Source organism: Haliaeetus albicilla, chromosome 15 (assembly GCF_947461875.1).
Source record: "Haliaeetus albicilla chromosome 15, bHalAlb1.1, whole genome shotgun sequence".
Classification (NCBI taxonomy): domain Eukaryota; kingdom Metazoa; phylum Chordata; class Aves; order Accipitriformes; family Accipitridae; genus Haliaeetus; species Haliaeetus albicilla.
Window position 1 is genome coordinate 6,783,540 of NC_091497.1, and position 22,239 is coordinate 6,805,778.

At 38.7% G+C, this 22,239-nt stretch overlaps 2 protein-coding genes across 2 annotated transcripts in view; one reads left to right on the forward strand and one right to left on the reverse strand.

Moving 5' to 3' along the window:
• The window catches only part of UBAC2 (UBA domain containing 2), a 105,511-nt gene that overhangs the window by 38,663 nt on the left and 44,609 nt on the right, over positions 1-22,239 (reverse strand). The gene's annotated exons all lie outside the window — the stretch shown is intronic.
• LOC104316870 (G-protein coupled receptor 183) lies at positions 8,968-20,577 on the forward strand. The gene is made up of 2 exons (XM_009917470.2): positions 8,968-9,387; positions 17,562-20,577. The coding sequence occupies exons 1-2, from the start codon at positions 9,347-9,349 to the stop codon at positions 18,664-18,666; spliced, it is 1,146 nt and encodes a 381-aa protein (XP_009915772.1). The 5' UTR covers positions 8,968-9,346; the 3' UTR covers positions 18,667-20,577.

Consider the following 22,239-nt stretch of genomic DNA (forward strand, 5'->3'; position numbering starts at 1 on the left):
AAACAAGAAACAGGAATTAATCCTAAGTACGCAATAATCAAAATGTAATAACCACCTTGCAAACAAAGGTGTTCCTTGGGAACCAACGATTAGATAACTGGCAGCATTCAGGATAATAGATTCATTAGCAAATGAGAACAACAGGTGGCAAAAAGTATCTTATTTCCAAGTGTTTAGGATTGGAAGCAGCAGAGAAGGCAGCATATTTAGTCTACTAGCAGACTTTCTACGAAACAAAGCACACAAAGAACAGCAGTAGTCTCCTGCATCAGAACAAAACCTCTTTGATTCAAATGGACAAATGGTGAGGATTATACCTTTCCCAAAGGTTATGGAAATGACTTCACTTATGAAATTAAGCTCCTATTATTTGCCCAGGCTTGAGGTGTTACAGGATTGCCAATAGACTGCAGTATCTAAGATGGGAATATCAACAGTTTGATTTAACTTCCCTATGCCAGTGACTTCCACAGCCCTACAAATAACTAACTTTCTTTAGGGTCCTCACCTTAATCACAGCATAAGATGTTTATTAAGTTTCTAAACCCTCATTGGAAGCAGTTTCAGAAATTTAAGACTCAAGCACCTTTCCAGATACCTAGATTGAACCTGTGAACATAAACTAGCGCATCTCATCCCTATACCCAGATACAAAACCTGTGTTCCTCACAGTAAAACACCCAGAAAACTGAATGAAGTATTAATGACAACATCAGAGGCCACAGCAGAACCAATGCCAAAGGCATGAATGTGAGAGACTGTAGAACAAAAATACTTCCTAGGATGGAGAAGGGGAACAAAAAAGGTCGCTTCAGGTGCACATCTCCCCCAGCTGAATCCTTGCCCGTGATTCTGTGTTGTCTTGTGTCTGAGAGGTGTGGGATGCTGCATGGGGTAATTTTTCACTGCTCACCAGCTTATCAAAACTTTCAAGAGTTGCAGTTTCCACAGGCCTTTACATGAAAGGGATCTTAGCTGGAATTCTGCAAATAGCACAAACCGGGACCTAAATAACTTGAAGTGTTCACTCAAAAATACATTTCCCTTCTGGAGGAACTACTGATAGGAATAATACTATGTGAAATGACGGTCTGAACATCAAAACTTACATTTCCTGAATAACTGCCAAATGCAACACCCACAGCTATGAAAAAAACCCCTTCAAATATTATTTTTGCTCATTTAATGGGCTGTGGCTTAAGAGCATTTTGTTATAATTTTGTTATATTTGAAGTTCAGCTTGCTGAAAAGCTTCCTCTCTGAGGACTTAACTACAGCTTACTTATAGGAACATTTTTAGCACCATCCATTTAACACACAGTCAGATGCACTTGAATGTATAGAGAATGCTAACTCAGGAACTACTGAAAAATGTTCAATTTTGCATATAATCCTTCTTACATAAACAGAAAACACCTGTATAAACACACACAACACATTCTTAAATTTAAATTATTTAAGTTGTAGGAGTCTATTGGCAGAGCTATAAGACTGCCACATAGAAAAATAATTCATCAGAAGTGCTTCCATTGTAGACAATATTCACTGAAGTAAATCAGATTTTATTAAGTGAAGAGAGATGAAAAACAAAGAAAAAGATCTTTTCCCTTCTTAGAAAAGTAATTTTAAATGATTTCTTTCTACTTTTACCAAATGACCTGAGGGATTACCAAAATTGTGGTGTGCTTTTCAGGTTTTATTCCTCCTGTGATAAATAGTGACTCAGAAACAGAGATTTCACATGCAAGAGTGCACTCAATCATAAGATGGGAAAGTACAAAAAGGAATTTCCCATGACTGCAAGTGCATTTAAAAAAGAGATTAGAGAATGTTGAAAGGCTCCTTAAATGTTAATATTCACCATTAATGTAAACAGAGACCACAGAAAACACCACCCCAGTCGAGGGTAGTGACATGTATAATTCAAAGTCCAGTGTCTGACACTGCTCAGTATCTGAAAATCTAGAGGACCTAGAGGAAACCTAGTGATGGACCTTTTCTCCTAAAACAGTAAGTTCGTAGGCACCACAGACATATGCCTCCAAAGACATCAGGTGTTTCTTTTAGACAGAGTTCATATCTAGTATAAATAGGTATTACACAAATACACATTCAGGAATCATTTTTTAAAATGTCAAAACTAGTGCCCTTCAAAAGATTTTGTGAAACTCATTTGTACAGGTGACTCCAGTGTGTGAAAATTTATTCTGATTAATTTTAAACTTTTGCCCTCAGCCTTCATTATGTAATTCTATACTTTTACCTTGAAAATTTCAATTAATCTTTTCTGTTGCCTTCAGAATTTTCTATACATCACTCATGCCTTGTTTTAGAATATCTATAAGGAGATGCTGCTTATTTACAACGAGTCTGTCAGAGGAGTTACCTGCGTAACAATACTAGAATATGACTGACACAGTAAGGGACAACAAAAGGACAGCTACGGAAAACGTGGACCCATTGCCCAGTGGAAAAAGGGACCTAGTGACAAAGGACATGAAAAAAGCCAAGGCACTTCATGCCTTTTTCACCTCAATTCTCCCTGGTTAGTTTTGTCCTTGGGCCTCCCAGGTCCCCAAGCCTCCTGCGAGACTGAAGCAACACCTGCCCTAAAGGAAGACAGTTAGGAAGCTCTTGAGCCCAGCTGGTCATACTGGAGTCAATGGGACCAGATGGGATGTAACTCAAGGGTGCTGAGGGAGATGGCCCATGTTATCATCACCGAAACATCATGGTGATCAGGGCAGGTTCCCGATGACTGGAAAAATGCAAATGTCACACCCATCTTCAATGAGGGCAAGAAGAGGATTCAGGTAGCTACACAAGCCTCACTTCTGTCCCTGGGGAAGTTACAGAGCAAATCCTCTAGAAGCCATTGCCAGCCACATGACAGACAGATTGCTAATACCCCATATGGATTTACCAAGGGTGACTCCGGCGCTGTGGACAAGGAAAGGGAAGGCAGCGAATGTTGTACGCTCTGCCTTTAGGATGGCCTTTGACTCAGCCTCCTCTTGCGTCCATGAAGAAAAACTGGGGAGATATGGACTGGATAAGCAGATTTGAGGGAAACCGGGCGCACTGCTGGACTCAAAGGCTTCTGACGAGCAGTACAAAGCCCAAGCGACAGCCAGTTACCAGCAGCTTCCCTCAGGGATTCACACTGGGGCCAACACTATTTACTGTCTTTATTAACAAGCTGGATGATGGGACAGAGTGGACCCTCAGCAAGTTGGTGAACAACATCAAGTTGGAAGGAGCAGTCAACACTTGGGAGAGCAGGGCCTCATTCAGCTATTCCTTGATGGGCTGGAGAAATGGGCTGACGAGAACCTGATGGAGTTCAACAAAACTAACTGCGGAGTCTTCCACCTGCCTTGGAATAACCCTGTGCAACAGTATAGACTGGCTAGAAAACAGGTTTGCAGACAAGGAGCTGGAGAACCCTTTGAATGTTCATCAGCAGTTCGCCCTTGCAGGAAAGGTCAATCGCACACAGGACTGCATTACCAAGCACGTAGTCACCAGGCCAAGAGAAGTGATTGCTCAGCACTTCTGAGCCTGAACCTGAATCATGGTGTCCACTTTTGGGCTCCTCGCTTCAAGAAAGGCATTGATATACTGGAACAAGTCCAGCCGCGGGTAATAATGGTCCAGTACAGTAGCAGGTTGCCTGGAGCTAGAATCTCCATCCTCAGAGATACAACCTGGACACACAGCCCTAAGTAACCTGTTCGCTCATGTTGGACATGCTTTGAACCCAGGGTTGAACTAGATGACTGCCAGTGGCCCTGCCAAACCTAAGCTACTCTATTCTTCTGTGAATAATCAAAGCCCTGTTCCCGAAGCTCATGATCATTGGAGGAATTTCTGTTCCTGTATTTCAGTAGGCAGGTACAAACATCCATCCATGTACTGCAAATAAAAGGGCTGGTTCTTTTAATTATGTTAATTAATTGTTTGGTAACATACAGTCAGATTAAACATCTACAAGTGGAGAACATACTCTTATTGAAGGACTACTTCAATTCTCTCTTTTCCTTCACTTCACTCTTTTCCTCTTATTTTTGCTTTTCCCCTCATCTCTTTTAAGCTCCTTTCCTCTACTTTCCCATACTTTCTCTCCTATTCCAGAGACCTTTGTCCCAGACCTTTGTTTATTATTTTATGAGAATATCAGGAACATCAGAAACATTTCCAGTGCCATGATTAACTTCTACTAGAAACTTGAGATGTCTGTGTGCAAAGAAAGGCCATATACACAAATACATGCTGACTCTAAACTGAGTTTATGCCCACTTCATGTTTAGGAAGTTAATTTCAGTCCTGAGTTAGAAAATAAAATTTTCAAACAAAACAGAAAGCTCTAAAACCCAAAAGATTAAATTCTAGAGTTGGAACACTCTATATGGCCACCATATCCATCCCAAAGGTGTAGTGTAATAGAGGCTCTACAACAATTATATCCTCATTTCAAGAGCATGTTAAATTTCAACATTTGCAATGAAAAAGAAACACAGCAGACCAGATGGGAACATTCTACATGGTATGAAGTGATGAGATTGGTTTTGCAGAGAGGAAAAAAAACAAAACCCAACAACCTGAAGAAACAATAACCTTGAAAAAAATAAACCAGAGATGTAGAAACGACTGGCAGAGAAGAAAGAATCAGGGGCAAGTACTTCTTGTAAGAGAAACATGCTACTTAAATTTTAAAATGGTGAATATTAAATGCAGATTAAAATAAAACATTTTAACATTAGTAAATATACGCACAAAATACAGAAAAAATGGTTCTAAAATGTATGAACAAACAGGTAGAAAGCCAAATGTTACTTCTGCAAAAATATCTGCTGTTGTTAATGGAAGTTCTGCGGGATTAAACTTGCAGAAATAACCACCTGTTCAGAATGAGTCACTACACTTACTAACTGTGGTGCTGTATTTTTCTTCATTTAAGTTCTTCATAAAAACATTAACGTGACAAATTCGCAACCATGTATTTTTGGGGGAACTAAAAATATCAGTTGTAAAAGCAGCTGCAGATAATACAGAGCATGTAAACAGTGCGCTTGTAATTACGTACATTATGTAATATGTACTTATGTAATTATGAAGTTACTTCAGTGCTCTGAGTTCCTATAGACTGTCCAGACACTGTCATATTACACTTAAGGTGCCAGCCTTCATTCTGAAAATGTTAAACATTCTTAGTAATATTCCTTAAAATGAGGTAGCTCCCTGGAATATGACCACCCTTGATAGTTGGGATCCTCTGCCTGATGGAGCCCAGGACTCAAAGGAACCATTTATTGCACCCAACCCTTCCACTACAGGGGAACAGGACATCCCAGTGCCTGAGGCCTCTCAATACCAGCAGAAGTATTAGGGTACGTTACCCAATACTCGTGTATCTAACTGCCAGTATTTCACAGGAATGCAGGAAGAAAGCAGAAAAAACCCCCAACAACCAAGACAAAATTTGAAGTTGTGCATCTTGAGGGGAAAATAAAGGTTCCTCTGATCCACAGATATCTCAGCAGAATTACTGCAACTTCGGGTTCATTAAAATATGAGACCGACCAACCAACCAAATGCTTTACAATCCCTTCATGAAGACAGCAGTCAGACACCCACCTCTCCTAAAATCATGGCATTTATTTTTTAATGCCAAGACCATCCAACAATTTATTTTGTAAACTGCTCAGCTCCATTGTAAACCAGTTTCAAGTTCCCTTTCCCATTGGTGAGCTAATATAGACCTTTCCTCTTCTGCTGACTAAAATCTTTCTTCCAATTTCAGTTTTAATTTATTCCTCATTAATAAGATGCTACCATATGTAATCATTATTCTTTAGCTTTTCCTAAAAAGATCAGTTAATCCTATCTCCCCTCAACCTTTGTTGTGCAAAGTTGACTTACAGTACCCGACCATTTCTAATCTACCAGGTTGCTGCAATACACAACATAAAATTTCTTCAGTTAGGCATTCACATTGTACTGCCCTCAGGGAAGCAATTACTGCAGACCATCAAAGAATTGTTCAGGTACGCCACTGTGAAGATAATGTTTATTTTTATTTTTTAAATCAAGGTCCCTGTCCTTTATTTAAATATGATTAGCATGCTGCCATTCATGCGAAGGCCAAAGTATGGAGATACAGACGAAACCAATGGAGCGGTATAGGAATGGCTGGCCAAATCCTGTGCCACAAATGAGTACAGTATCACAGGGACAACCATTTACCCTTAACTGATAAGTTATTAGTGTCAGCTAGGTGCTACAGAGTTAGTTACCCATGCTCACCCACTGACAGTTGCTGCTCTGCATCAGATGTCTGCAGCAAGTGATTGATGGTGGGAGCTTACCAGGTAGCTTTGCTTTCACAACTGATCCTATTAACCAAACCAGAGTTTGAGTTCAGCCAGAGAGAGGAGCTTGCACCTTTCTAAAAGGCAGGGGCTCCCAATGAATCCTATACTCGGCTAAATCTGGCACAGAAACTGGAGCTAGGCAGAAGACATGAAGGTGCGGAGAAACATTGAAGGGATTTAGATGGCAGAGTATTTTGTTGAGGAGGTGCAGTTTAATAGCTGTATTGAAATTTTTAGTGTCCTAAATTCATTAAGACTTGGGTGCTTAATTTCTTCTTCTTCATCTAGATTAACCTAACACATTTTATTTGGCCTCCACAGAGTTACTGTGACTCACTGGTGAGTCATCATTTACTGTTCCTCTAACTCAAGTCACTTCAGAAATCATGTTTGTCCTCAAAAAACCACAGAATTCAGCTACAGGTTAGTTCTAGACACCTGACATGTCTCCCAGAAAACAAAAGGAGTTACTTTTAGAAGGAAAGGCAGTTCTGCAGTTAAGAAACAGGCTGTCTGGATTCATTTTCTGGTTGATCCATAAACACCCTGTGTAATTCAGAAGTCATTTCTTACCTTGGGTAGTAGCTTGCTAGATATGGAATTGTAAAGTTAAATCCAGTACCATTTGTAAACTGCTCAAATAGAGTAGGGACTAAGTAAGCAGACAGAAAATAAATCACCACAGGCACCACAACATACTGGTCAAAATATTAGCTGCACTCCTTTGATGTCACCACCTCTGAAAGTAACAAATTAGTATATTAATTTACACATTACTCTCCTTGCATGCCAAAAGCAAAACAGTAAACTTTTGCACACAAACGGTAAAACCAAACATATATCACGCGTTTTGAAGCACATAATTTCTTGGTTTAAATGTTCAAATCCTGGGACAGCCAAACAGATATTGGAGAAACAGCAGCTGTGTAAGAACAGAAAACAAATAGCTAGAAGGATAAATAGCAAGTGAAAGAATGCAACCTCTATCATTTAGCTCAAGCAATTAACATCACATCATGCTAGGCTGGATTGGTAGCTAATACATCAGTGTGACTCAACGGGTACAATCTAGTAATGTATCTTAATCAAAGGAAGGCAATATTTTATCAGATCGGAGCAGGAAACGCATATTGGCATTATTTTATAATGGTAAGACTATACTGAAATAAACATTTCCTTTAATATGAAGCTGTGGTACTAATGTCAGCCCTTGAGTGAAGACTACTACATGCCTGTGTATGTCAAGATTTCCCATTTCCACTACATATTTTTGCTGCTAGACAGGCAACTACATTGCAGTATAACTTTGTGTACATATGAAGCAAGCTCCCTGTGCAATTTCCCTTTAAATAGTCTTTAATTCTCATTACATCATTTAAAGAGATTCTACTCTGTGATGAAGCTGAATAATTAAAAAATAATTCAAAAACAAGGAAGGAAAAAAAAAAAAACAGAATAAGACCAGTAAGTTCTCTCAAAGACTTTCTGAATCTCATGTTAAAAGATATATGCCCCATAAAAACTGAGGAGCTGAAAGCCCTAGATTGAGCCCTTCAGCTCCCTGGCATCTAAGGGGAATCAAGCCATGTCTGCACTGCGAGTTCAGCACCAGAAAAATCAGTGTACAGTGCCAACCAAATGCTCCAAGTAGCCACAAAACTAGCTCACAAGGCTCTACTTCATTCTGCTATAGCAAAAACATTTTCTGTAAGACAAGGTACATTTAGTAAAGTTTAACTTTGTGTCATCAGATCTGCATTGACTTTAGGCTTTCTGATGAGATGGACATGCTAGTTGAGATCATATGTCTGCACACCTCCAACACTACGACGTCAGCAAAGGCTTACACCGTGAACACAGCCCTAACGTTTGCAAAGAGGCATTCTAGCCACCATGGGTTGGACACATCATCATGCCTACTTGCTGGTTCTTTAAAATCAGGCCACTAAATGAGGCCACTTTAAAGATAAAGTCTTTTGCAGTCATGAACGATCAGTATGAGTTCTGGGGGAAAATCCCAGGTAACTCTCAACCACAGCCTCTAACAGCAAACGACAGGGTTTTCCATCTATCTCTGATCTCCAAAACCCTCTTAACAAACACACTAATTAACTCTTAGATCAACGTTCTTTGCCCAGAAACAATGTTATTCCAGGTAACAACGGGCTACCTCACAATTTGATATCCCATTCCTTTCCTATTCCCTAGCTGCCCATTCTTATCAATATCATTTTAGGGGAATCAGACATGTGTTTTAAAAGCTTTTTATCTTTAATGTGTTTACCTTACATGTGTATTATTATTACTGTTATCCTTGCTCAAAATGCAATAAATGGCTTACAAAGGCACACATCCTCATTAATCTCTCAAACCACCAGAGCTCTTCTACTCCCTTATATATTTTCAAAGGGCATTTCTGTAAAGCCTCATCATTATGATACTAAAACAGTGCTGGGAATGTACACAGGCTGTCGAGACGTCTGTTTTTACACAGTATCTCAGTATGCCTCAGTTCTGAGGTTTGCTTGTGCTCTGTCAGATTTGATCAGTAAGAAGCAGTTTTAAAGCATGTAGTGATCATACAGTTCTTTGCTACAAACTAAATTTAAGTTGTTTTTAAATGCAAATGGCATATAAACAAAGTTTTTCACTCAGGGATTTTAGTTGGTCAACAGTTAGTCAAGCAAACCTCTGGGTAAAGTCCCTTCTATGAAAGTCAGTAATGCGTAACGTCAGGGAGGAGGCAGGAGGGTTGTTTCTAATTACTCTCTTTGAACAGACTAATTGTAAAAGGATTAAAAATAGATGCTTTCACATCCCATAAAACAGTAGGCAGCAAATCAAGACCAGCATACAAACAAGGGTTTTTTTAAGCACTTGAAAAAACCTACGCCTCCCACAAAAGAGACTCACGTCATCAGTCTTGAAAACAATGTGCGAGGGTAAACTTTCGCAGTCAAGCCATCCTGCTAATGCCCTTAACTGCTCAAAGGATCCAAGAAGCTACAGATATGTAAGTACAGAAAAGAATTAACTTTTAAAATTTTTTCACTGAACAACAGCAAACAATTCCAGAAAGATTATTTCTTTTTTGCATTATACTGAATATTTTCATGTGGTAGGAAGGATAAATGATCTTTGGACGGGAGACAAGCCTTGTGGAAGAAATTCTGTGATATTTTATGTTTACACATTAATATGCTGCCAGTTAATTTTTATTTAAAGGATCTGTTGACCCACAGCATCAACAAGTTATTTCAAGCCCTTTTTTATAACACAGCCTTTCGGCAATCACAGGGAAACACTGGATAAGCTAATGTAGTATCAAATTTTTTTAGCAGTAGTAATTTAAATTATGCTAATGCAGAAATAACGGATGTACAAATAGTAAGGGAAGTATCTTAAGTCATTCACCAAACCTTGCAGCCTTAAACAAATCCATACTATGGTCATGAATGCATAGCTTGCTCTATCACATGTGCTTCTTGCCTATGAAACAGCCTTTACTATCAGCTCAAGAACTCAGTCACTCTTCTCACGCCTAAATATTGCAACAGTATATTTTAAGAATTCAAAGTTTTACAAGCTAATTCCTCTTTTACCTTCTGACACACATTTCTTTCAAAGTTTTCAGAAGGAATTCTTTTTCTGAATCACAATCACCAAATGTCTTTCTCCTTATTACTGATCTTCATGCCACAAAGCTGAAGAAATATTAAAAGTGGTACGATTTTTATACATCTTCCCAATTAAAAAGGATCCATTTTTCCCATTATACTGGCAAAACAAGATAGACTGTTTAACAGACAACAACTCAACTATTATTTATCTTAAAAAACAGAGACGGCATGCATGCCTTTAAGCACGGAATACAAGAGATCTGTCTAACATTTTCATGGCTCCTCCTGAAGAGATGAGGGAACTGAAAACTTACCTGGCAATTAGTCTTTAAAAGCTCAAATCTCATCCCTTTCTGTTCGAAAAATTGAGGAATCTGTATCCATGTAATGAATAACGAATTTAAGCTAGAGTTCTGAAGTTGTAATCCCTAAAATTAAAAACTGCACCTGTACTGGTCATATAAACAGGTGTGCATGTTTTCTAGTACTAAAATACAAATAATTATTTGACTCCTTTTTTCTTCTGCTTGTAGGAATGTAATTGTCAGTGGCTCAGCTTTTTATTTTGTTTAGTTGCTACATTTTAGGCTCTCTCCTTTTTACATTCAGTATACTCGGGCAAGTAAACCAAAGGAAGGATAACCATCTCTGCATCAGCACAGCTCTTCACATTAACATGCATCTTTGGCAGAGATGATTTATGTTAGATAGTTCTCACACTTTTCATAGGACGGATCACATTTGGAAACAGAGATCTAACAGATAACAGCAAGACATGTACACTTCAGATGACTTCCACTTTTTAACTAGTTATGCAGCATTTCAACTCAACTTCTTTATTTCCATTTCGCTTACTGTAGCTGCTACTATTTTTAAGTGCCAAAAGTAACTGTCGTACAACTTTTTAAAATCTGTAGTAATAGATAAAAGCAGGACCATAAAGATCCCACCCACAGCGTATGCATCTGCAAATTTTGTTAAGCACTTAAAGAATATTATAATTCTTCATAGCCATCATTAAGACAATTTCATTCATGAAAGGCATACTTCGGATTCTCTGACACGTGGCTTACAAATTTGGCTTTAGTACTCCAACGAATTTGGGTCTATACCAAGGAAGAATAAGAGCACTAGCCTGGAAACTCTCTCACCAAAATTAGCTGTGGGTTGTGACCTGGGGATTCAGTCTTCAGGTCATTAGGCCTACTCGTTGTCATTTAGTACACAAAACTCAACAGCTTTTGAAACAAGATAAATTAACATAATGCACTAGAAGCGTATGAGTATTAAAGTATTAGAAAAGAACAGGAAGCTTTAGGACACGCCTGTCTCTTGCCTCAGCTTTTATTAAACCACATGCAGCTCCCAAGCTGCCAATACATACACCTAGATATAGGTACCTTAGGTGTATGTTCTTTCTAAACTAACAGTATGTTCTACTATGCAACTTAGCATGCACACTTTTTAACATACATAACTTGGTTGAATCAAGCCTTTTTCTCAGAGAAAACACTCTGTGATGAAGATCACTTGTACGGTAAATTAGAAATTCAAACAGTAAATATGACTGGTCAACAGAAAACAATTAATTTTAGAGATTAAGGTAAAAATTAAACCTACATAACCACAGCACTGCATATTGCCCATCTTCTACTGTTTTGAAACTGTAAGACTTAGACAGCTTAACACCTACAGAGGACTGCAAGCTCAGTAAATCCTCAGGTCAGGCACTGCAGGGAAAGAGAAGTCTCTTTCCCAACCATTCCTTTTAAATCATTTACACTCTTTATGTGTACATAAACAACATTATTCCCCAATACTGTTTGTTAAAGAAATATTGTCCATCTCAAAGTGACTAAACCATACTACCTACAGAGCCAGGAGAGATCTTTCTAATGATCTGCTGTGCCTTTCCAAGAACTTAATTAGTATGCCTCTTAAATTAGCTACTGGACAGATGGACCAGGGATTCATCTCCAAAGAATGAAAATTATGACGAGAGACAGACAAATCACACATTAGATTACAATACACAGTTACAGCCTTCTACATGTTCCCTGTTCTGCTGAAAAGACAGATGAGATGGTGCTTCTTCAGCAAAAGCAGGAGATGAGAACAAGAAGAAAACTCATTTTGCATACAGAGAGCCTTTATCACTGCTTGCACATAGTCCAAACCCGTGTAATCTAAGGTTGCAACACTGCAATTGCTGGCTCATCATTTAAGTCTATGCTTGTTAATAGTTAAAAGCATGTAACATTATGATACTACACATAAAGCTCATCATACATGAACATCTTTATGAACCAGGGCTTTGGATTATGTAGTACTTCCAGACTGGAGCCACCATTCTGTTCGACAAACACCTTTTGCAGCGGGGACTCTGCTCTGAGCTGGGCTTTTGTATACTGCAGTATAAATGTAAAACAAATGAATGATGCTAGTCAAATGTTTTCACAGAAAACCAGTCTCCTAAAACAACTTCTTTTCCTTCTTTGATGAGATTACAAAATTGGCTTAAAAAGGCACCTGCACAGATTTCAGACATGCTAGATTTTGTTACCAGCTTGACAGGGTACTGTGTTTTTTCTTCCCCAAGTGGATACTATTGCTATCAAATATCAAGAGAGCACACAGAATAGACTAAAAGCTGGCTAGCTAACAAATCTCATCAAGTAATTGGCTAAAGAAAATATTTTTTTTTTCCATTGGTGGTCAGAAAGCAAATACAATGCTAAGACTTAAAAAACAGCAAGTGAGAGAACAATAAAGAACAACCTGCACTGGTCGTAAGCCTGGGCATAACATTAAAATTAATTTTAAACTCTCCCAGGCGTAAGGTCCTCCCAGCTAGAAGCAGAGAGCAATGGTCATGCCCCTAGACTGGAGATATCCTAGGACACAGTGAATCTGAGAAGTACTCCAGGATCACAGCGAACTCACTTCCCAAGCTTCCAGTGCAATGCTACACAACTCTATCTCGGATACCTAATCAACCGAGCAGAAAAAGCAGGGCCGTGGTGGTGAGTATATTTCCAGGTACACCAATACCAAGAGGCACCTGGAACCCCATTTCTTGTGTGGGACTAAGCTGAGGTTAGAACTGGCGTCACGGGATTATTTTGCCTTGTGATGAGACATTTGAGAACTTCACCTTGAATTGCCAAAACGTGAGAACGTATAAAGGGGAAAGGCTCAACAAAACCAGCAACTGCAGATTAATTTTAGAGAACTTTGAACAAGACACAGCCACATTTTTTAACAGGGCGGTTGACTGACCAAAAACTACAGTACAAATGGCTAATTTGCTTTCTCTTCAGTTCTCTAAATCAAGACCAAACAGCATTTTAGAAAATATGCTTTAAATGAAAAGTTAGTGGAATCCATAACAAATAACTAAAATAATAACATAACCTGGATTACACAGGAGGTCCCATTAAATGAGTAAGTGGTCTGTGTCGCTGAGCATCACGTGTCTGCAGACTCAGAAAACAAAAATCTGAACAATCTTCTTTACAATACCAATATAAAGACAGGAATTTTAAATACTTTATGCCTTAAAATTTTGCATGTACCTCTATGACAAAAAAATGTGACAATGTTTTCTAAAATTATTAAATTGGTAAGGTAAATTAATGTTATCTTTTTTTCAAGTATATACTTCAAAATAGTATCATTAATAAACTCAGAAAGCCACTGAGGAAGGGTATTTAATCCAACAACCTAGAGGAGCAAACATTTTGGTAGTGATTCTAGAGGGTAGCTTCAACGGTGCATCTGGATTTGGGACCGTAAATGGCCATGTTCTCATAAGGTATTCAGACACACAGCTCATTAAAATCAGTAAGAATTAAGTCCTTCTAGTCTGAGGTTTGCAGCAGTAAGGAGGTAACATTCTCCATTTTTGCTCCAAGAATGCAAAGCACACAAAAAGTACGCAAAATGGGCATGTTGCTGTTTTTTCAGATGCATTCTGTGGAGGATGTCATATGCTTTGTATGTATAATAAATTGATCACTAATGACTGCTGCCAAGAAATAAAGAGCAACCTGACACAAGGAATAGGATTAAAAAAGAAGTCTTGTCTTCCTTAACAGTCTAGACACCTTTTAGAAAGAAAGTGTTTTTTTAAATGCAGCCCTGTTCAAGATTGACAAGAAAAGGTGAAATACCTGCAGAGGTGAATGGAGTTCATCCAACAACAGTAAGAGCTCAGATGTACAAAGACGTTACCATAGCTCAGGTGATGTGCATAAATTTCATCATCTGTTTGGGCCCCAAACCAGATACAGCATCTCAGTTGTTTTTTGTTGTTGTTGTTGGTTTTTTTTTAAATTAAATATATTCAGGTAATATAGCACCTAGACATCATGGGCAAAAATGCCCATACATACCTACCTATAGAGAAAAATACTAACACTCATGTAGAGTATTATAAAATGTGCTCCCTACATTAACAGCCAAAATATTTTGGGGATAACAGAGGATCAAAAAGAACGCTTTCCCCACCCAGGGCTGATTCCCACAGCAGGCAGAAGAGCCTGCTGACATCCTCTATCAAGGAGCGTAGCTTAGCTGACGTGCACGCTGCCCTGGAAGGCCCATGAGCTGTGGTCCTCCAGCCTTCTTCTCATCTGTTTGTGGCCGGTTTGTCCTGCCATGGAACTGCTCCCCACGTATACCCATGCTACCACCATGGATAGACACAAACTCTCTCTCAGCTAGGACTACTTCTCAATATAGCCGTGGTTTTATGCGAGGGTGAACATCCTATTTTGAGCAACAACAAGTTCTACATGAATTTATTAGATTCTGGATAGAATTTATTCTGAATGAATTAAAGATCCGACTTCATAGCACAAAATTAGGTAACATGCATTTTAGGAAATTCTACTCTTAATATTAAAAAAAAAAGTATTTCACTGAAATTATGGATTTTTTCTTAAACCATAGTTAAATGTGTTTGTATAATAGATATTCTACATTTTACAAACATTTATAGAAAGACAAATGGATGGACTTGACAATTATGCACATCATTTACGAACCAAAACTATTACAACTTTACAGTGAAAATAAAATTATGCAGTGATATGCTGTAGCTAGCTACTGCAATAGAACTGTTTATCATAAATCTTAGATTATCCTTCCTTACTTATGTTTAAGAAATGATTTTACCTAAATTTCACGGAAGAGATGAGTGCAAGATAGATGTCACGCTGGGAGGGTGAACAAGTAATCAGAAGCACTTAAATAAGAGAAAGAAAAGAAAATACCTCACTGACTGTTATCCAGGTGCCTACACAAAACCCACGCCATCTTCTGCAAAAAGCAGTCTGTTACACTTATATAAAAGAAGAGCCACCCTACAGGCTTCTATTAGTGAAAAGATGAAATGGAAGGAAATTATACCAGAACTGTCCTCAGGGTAATAACTACTGCATTAATCAATCATCAAACACACTAACACCAAGATACTGTGAACGATGCAGATACAACTAACACAAAATTCCAGACTTTCTTAAGTCTGAACTACAGCTGGACTTGCTATTTACCAGTTTAATTCCCTTATTAAAACCACAAAACTCCCACTTCAGATTTGACTTCCAACCCTGAATGCAGTATTCCCACATCTTGACACACGGTACATACTTCACGGGTATCTAACAATCAGAACATCGTACATCTATCAGTCAGAAATCACTCATCTGTCTTTCCTACTGCCTGTGCAACACAGCAAACATACACTTACTATACTACCTGGATGCTAAATTTCTTCCTTAAACGTATGTAATATAACTCATTTATGTATTCTAATACACATCATCCACTACCCGCAGGTTTACTGTTTACAGAGAACCTCATGCACCCCTGCTAACCTAGCCAGAAGTCTCATCAGACTTATAATACAGTATGTGTTGCAGGTACATTAGTTGTGAGTAACTTGAAACAAGTAGGACAATCTCCTCAAAACTGAAAGAAGATAAGAACCTTCTAATGCTTTCACAAGTTAATAAAAGGATAATGAATACTTTCTAAAATGCATAGCTTAAAACCCTTAAAACTGAGAGATATTTTCCAGAAAGACTTTTTTAAGGTACAACAGGCTACAGTTGTTTGTAAATATTATGTGTTGAAAGGCAGATCCTCAGAACTAACCTAGACATTTTAATTAAAGGTACCAGATGGACTTAAAACTCAGGTTACAACAGCTTTTATCTCCAGATAGTATTCTGCATTAAAGCAAAAGCAATCTTGTTTTGACTGCTGTTTTAATCCATAAATGGTGCCTCCAAGAGGCACCATTTTGCAGAACAGCTGCCTAAGGAGTAATGTTAGATGCCCCATCCTTTCTGACATTTATGCTTACACTATGCAACTGTCAGGTAACAACACACCTAAGAAATATTTTGCACTGGAAGTGGTATCAACAGGATGGGGTCCTTTCCGTTTCTGAAATTCTACCGGATCATTTTTTATACTTTTAAGTCCCCCAAATCACTGCCACTATGCAGCTCTTCCATGCTACTTCTGACTGTGCAGGTTAAACAATTTCTAAAATCTGCTAAATTGACAACATGTAAAATATTTCAGCTGGGTTATCTCTCTTTTGCAGCACCACTGAAGACTGACTAAAGTTGTAGTCTTAAGAATTTATCTATGTAACAATATTTGAATTAGATTCCAAAAGCCAATTCTTAAAACTAGTGTTAAAAAAAGCTGAATTATTATAATGCCAATATGATAAGAACACTGAAAAAATTTAGTTTCTCTAAACGATTTAAACCATCACAACGTGAATTGTTAGAAACAAAAACTCCCTAAAAATTAACTGAAACACATTTAAAAGATTTTGTCTGCTTGTCTGACTCTTGGGGACTTACGATGATCCTTTAACATGTGGTTTCTTCACACTCCTTTCTCCCCTCAGATTGCTTTAAACAGTCTCCCACCCCCTGAACATCTATAAACTTCACTTTCCAAATATATTACATCCCTGGTTTATTATTTTGCCTCCTGTCTGATTTCTTTTCAGGAGAGAAGGAACTAGGATCCAGTACCTAAAGGGGGCCTACAAGAAAGCTGGAGAGGGACTTTTTACAAGGGCACGTAGTGACAGAACAAGGGGTAACGGCTTTAAACTTAAACTGGGTAGATTTAGATCAGATGTAAGGAAGAAATTCTTCACTGTGAGGGTGGTGGGGCACTGGAACAGGTTGCCCAGAGAGGTTGTGGCTGCCCCATCCCTGGCAGTGTTCAAGGCCAGGTTGGATGGGGCTTTGAGCAACCTGGTCTAGTGGAAGGTGTCCCTGCCCATGGCGGGGGGGTTGGAACTAGGTGATCTTTAAGGTCCCTTCCAACCCAACCCATTCTATGAAAACAGAAAAGCCAAAAAGAGCCATCTTTGTTTTCAGAAGGAGGTTTGGAAAGTATTTCACCATAATGAAGTTTCATTTCATTTTTTTACAATCTTGCTTTTTGCAACAGAGGTTGGCCGTTGTTATGCAGAAGAAGTTTATCTATGTTTATTACAAAATGTTCTCTTTTGGTTTTCTTTTCATGTTAGGTCTACTGAGCTTCCTGCAACAACAGTGGTTACAGAAATGGACACTTTCACAGCTTCTCAGACAAACAGTTCCACCTGTGACTTATATGAGCATAAAGATACAGCACGGATACTACTGTCTGTCTTCTACAGCTCCATCTTAATTCTTGGGGTGCTTGGAAACGCCATTGCCCTCACCGTCATTTTTAAAAACAGAAAGAAGATCAACTCCACTACCCTCTATTCAACAAATCTCGTCTTCTCCGATCTCCTGTTCTGTATCGCCTTGCCTACAAGGATAGCCTACTACGCCCTGGGATTTCACTGGCCATTTGGAGAAGCATTATGTCGAATAACGGCTCTCTTGTTCTATATCAACACCTACGCAGGTGTAAACTTCATGACATGTTTGAGCATTGACAGGTTTTTCGCTGTTGTCCACCCCTTCCGATACAAGATCAGAAGGATTAAATATGCCAAGGGCATTTGTGTCTTTATCTGGTTTCTTGTATTTAGTCAAACTTTCCCATTACTTATACAACCCATGTCACAGGAAGAAAAAGAAAGGACTACATGTATGGAATATCCAAACTTTGAAAAAATAGCACATCTACCATTTATACTGCTTGCTGCCTGTTTAGTAGGGTACCTTATTCCCCTGGGGATTATACTATTTTGTTACTCTCAAATTAGCTGCAAACTTTTTCAAACGGCCAAGGAAAATCCACTGACTGAAAAATCAGGGATAAACAAAAAAGCCATCAATACAATCATATTTGTAATTATAGTGTTCATCATCTGCTTTACCCCTTATCATGTTGCAATCATAAAACACATGATTAAGAAGCTGCAGAATGAACCCTCGTGCACTGAAAAGAAAATTTTCCAGAAGTCACTCCATTATACCGTGTTTCTGATGAATTTTAACTGCTGCCTAGATCCTTTCATCTATTTCTTTGCATGCAAAGGATACAAGAGAACTGTAATGAAAATACTGAGACGACAAGTGAGTGTATCAATTTCAAGTGCTGTCAGGTCACATCACGAAGAAAGCTCACGTGATGTGGGAGAAACGCAAATGATGACACTTGCAAAATCTTCCAATGGAAAGCTACCTGAAAAATAAAGTCTGTAGTACACACCATAGCGGAGTAAGCTTAAAAATCCAGCGTCCACAGTAAAAACTCTTAGTGGTCCCTGTACAGCAGCTTAAGTAAGATTCTGTTTTTCAGGATGTCAGGAAATCAAGGAGTGATGTTGGACTGAAAAAGAATTGTCACAGGTCAGCAGGAAAACTCGGCATTATAATTTCCTAGCTGTATCATTTTGACTGATCTCATTATTTTTTCCAGGAAATATGCACCACTGTGAATGTTCAAGTTCCATACTGCACATATGTATGCCTGGATGTTATTAACTCAAGCAAAGACTTGATTCACAGTTTGGGTGTCTGAGAAAGGATTAAACACCAATAGCTTACAATTCAGACTGACTACAACCAGAATATCTGAAAATTGCAAGACCTCTAGCTGAGCTTCAATTACAGCAATGGTTTTGTTAGCCAAGTCACACAAGGAAAAGAAATCAAACTTTGAGATAAAACGGACAATTTCTGTGCACACGTGACTATCACCAGTGCCGAGTTTATAGCCCTTTGGAGGTGAAACTGCATTTTATAGTATTTGGAGCACAAATGTCTTATTGGACAATCCACACAGATAACATTGTCAAAAGTAATAGATGAAAAGTTAATGAACTGTTTGGTCCTCCCCAACACTTGAGTATCTCCCGTATGTTAAATCACTCATCTTTGCAAGGTGTATTATCTCTTTACTCCTTTTCCTAAAGGAGAACTCTTCTTTCTAGTGTGTATTGTAATGAGCCTCTACCCTAGTTGTATATAAATTATTTATAAACACAAAAAATAAGTTGAAACAGGAGACTGTAATATGAAAACTGCACTGTTTCAGTGAGAACTGCAGTGATACAGGGTTCTTCAGAACTTCTGCTGAAGTCAGACATGGACACAAGACAAACATTTTGGAAACGGGAATAAATGTTCACAGTTGAAGCCACCAAAAAGTAAATCAATGGGTTAATTCTGATGGTGTGAGATGGCCACCTCTTTTTAAGCGCTGTTTACCAGAGAGATCAATAAAAGAGAACAGCAGGATTGGCTGGGAAAGAACAAGCTTTCCCATCACGCCTTCATACAGCGTAAGCGGGATCCCTTTGGGCACACTGAAATTGGGCCAGCAAAGAGACCAAATGACTTAAACGCATCCTGCTGGAATCGGCTCAATACCAGTTGAGTATCCAGGATGCAAGCCCTGGGTTCCTGCTGTTGTGCCCTTCCGTCATGTGTCAGTTTCCTTCCCCACTTCATTCCTGGCCCCCCGTCTTTTCTTTTGTCTTCTATCTTAGTAATATACCTTCATCTGCCAGCACAACTCGGTAATTGCACCATGAGATTGTGATGGAAAAGGAAAATTAAAGAGCGCCTGATAATTACTGGTAAAAGCTATGCCAGATATCATAATAAATGTTATTTATTGCAGCTGTATCTCTCTGGAATTGAGGTTGTACTGCAAGTCAGACAAACACAGTTACATTTGTCATCTTTGCAATTCCTTCCTTCCTCACGTGTTGACCTCCGCCTACCTGCAAACATGGAAGGGTCATATCTGAACAGCAGTACGGAAACATTAAATTAACAAGTACTTTCTTATGGGAAAGAAAATGCAAAAGACCCTATATTTCATACCACTTAGATTGTCAAACTTGAGTTTCTAATTACAAAAGACACTATGCAACTAAAGAAAAACAGAGTAAGAAAAATAATTCTTAACAGAAGTTCTCCTTAATTCTGTACGCTATAGCAGTTCTGTTCTTGTCAGCTTTTTTAATAAACTATTTTAAAATATTATTTAAGAATTTGTTCCTACTGGAGTAAGCAAATGATGACCTGAAAAAAATACCGACAGACCACTCATGAATACCTAGAAACTGTAGAAATAAAATGTATGTATTACTAACATCACACCAGTACAAGCTCATTTTATTCTACTAACGTCTTCTTTTTAAATTTTGATATGTGTTTCATCTAACTGTGATTATAAAACCTGAAAGGCAAGAAGTCTTTTTTATATTTGTCTGTAAAATATAACTCATGTATTACAGCACCACATAATGCAGATACCTATTCTCTTCTAAGTGGAAACAAAGTGAAGATCTGTATTGAAAATGTTTCTCTATCCCTGTTTTCTTACGTTAGCAATTTCGTTATTTTCAAATTTAGACTTTGTTTTTCACAAACACGCATCAACGTTCTCAACCAGCTAACTTTACATCAAAATACCAGGTTTGCTCTAATAAGCCTTAGAGTGTCGGTCCAGTTAAATATGGGTTTGCGAAAAGCTGGGTTTTTTTCTCCCTATTTTGGTATTTCTCAAATGCTGAAGAAACCAATAAAATAAAAACCTTTAAAAGCGAATATAAGCTCAGCTTCCTGACAAGAGTCCTAAAGGCGCAGACACACAGATAGTGACAATTTATAGCTGTGGCAGCCGATGCCACTGCTTCCCCTCACTGCTTGTCAGCGTGCACCCACAGCTCATGCACACTCCTATCAATGAGGAGCCTCTTTTCTGCGTGCTTATCTGAAACTGCCGAAAGCAGAGGTGGTGGTTTCAGTTGGCCTGGGACAACTGCACTGAAGTCATTTAGAGAGCATCTGTCCTATTTCTTCTACCAGCTGTGCTGTGGGGCTGGTAGCCATCACCAGAGAGATCTAACAAGCTGCTGCATGGGAGCAAGGGAGAGCAGCAATATTGAAAACTTACAGCTGTTCTCCAACAATTGGTTTTCTTCAAGATGCCCTTATCCATTTATCCTGCTGGTACTCTTCCCCCAGTACTGTTTGTTGGAGTATTTTTACGACAGCAGTTACTTGTAGTGGCACAGCTCTGGTCCCTCTCCTCCTGTATGCCACACAGACATGAAAGAAGGGGGTAAAGCCATACCTGGCATCTCTTTTCCTCTCCAACACTGAGCACATAATGGATGTGTCTGTCTTAAAAGACACGAGCATGCCATGCCACGCAACACGTGGCTGAAGCAGTACGAGCTTTGCAAAAGAAAATGAGCTTTTGCTTTGGCAAAACCTTTTGATATATTCTAGGAAATGCCCCCTTCTACGTGAAAGGCTGGGAAATGGTCATACAGATCTGGAGCTCACTCACTCTTTTCACATATAAAGCCAGCAGCTGACAAGTAGCAGCAGGTTCAAATGGCTTGCTCATTATGGAGATCTGACTGACGTTCTTTAGGGAAACTGGATCTCTATTTGGAGGGTGAAGTCCAGTCAGGATCTTAAAACCCGTGCTCATGACAAAACGATAGAGTAGCTTTTAACTCTGCACTTCAGAGTGTGGGGCTAGGGCAGTTGCTAAGAGGACTCCAACCAGACTACATGTCCACTGCTGACATGTCTCAAATCTTACCTGGTAGGGAATGCAACAAAGCACACAAAAATAAAAATGATGATGGGGGCCAAATGGTACGTTTTGGCTGTCTCTGTCCAAGTCCAGAAAAGAAAATTGTATAGACTTTTGTTGTTGAACACATGACCAAATGAAGGTGCATCATGCAAAAAATCTCAAAACACAAGCATTTTCAGCAAAATAGCATTTAGTGCCTT

Excerpts from the sequence above, each read along its gene's own strand:
- LOC104316870 (XM_009917470.2), top strand. The coding sequence starts at position 9,347 with ATGCCCTTAACTGCTCAAAGGATCCAAGAAGCTACAGATAT. Across the intron at positions 9,388-17,561 it reads ATCCAAGAAGCTACAGATAT|GTCTACTGAGCTTCCTGCAA; the intron begins GTAAGTACAGAA and ends TTTTCATGTTAG.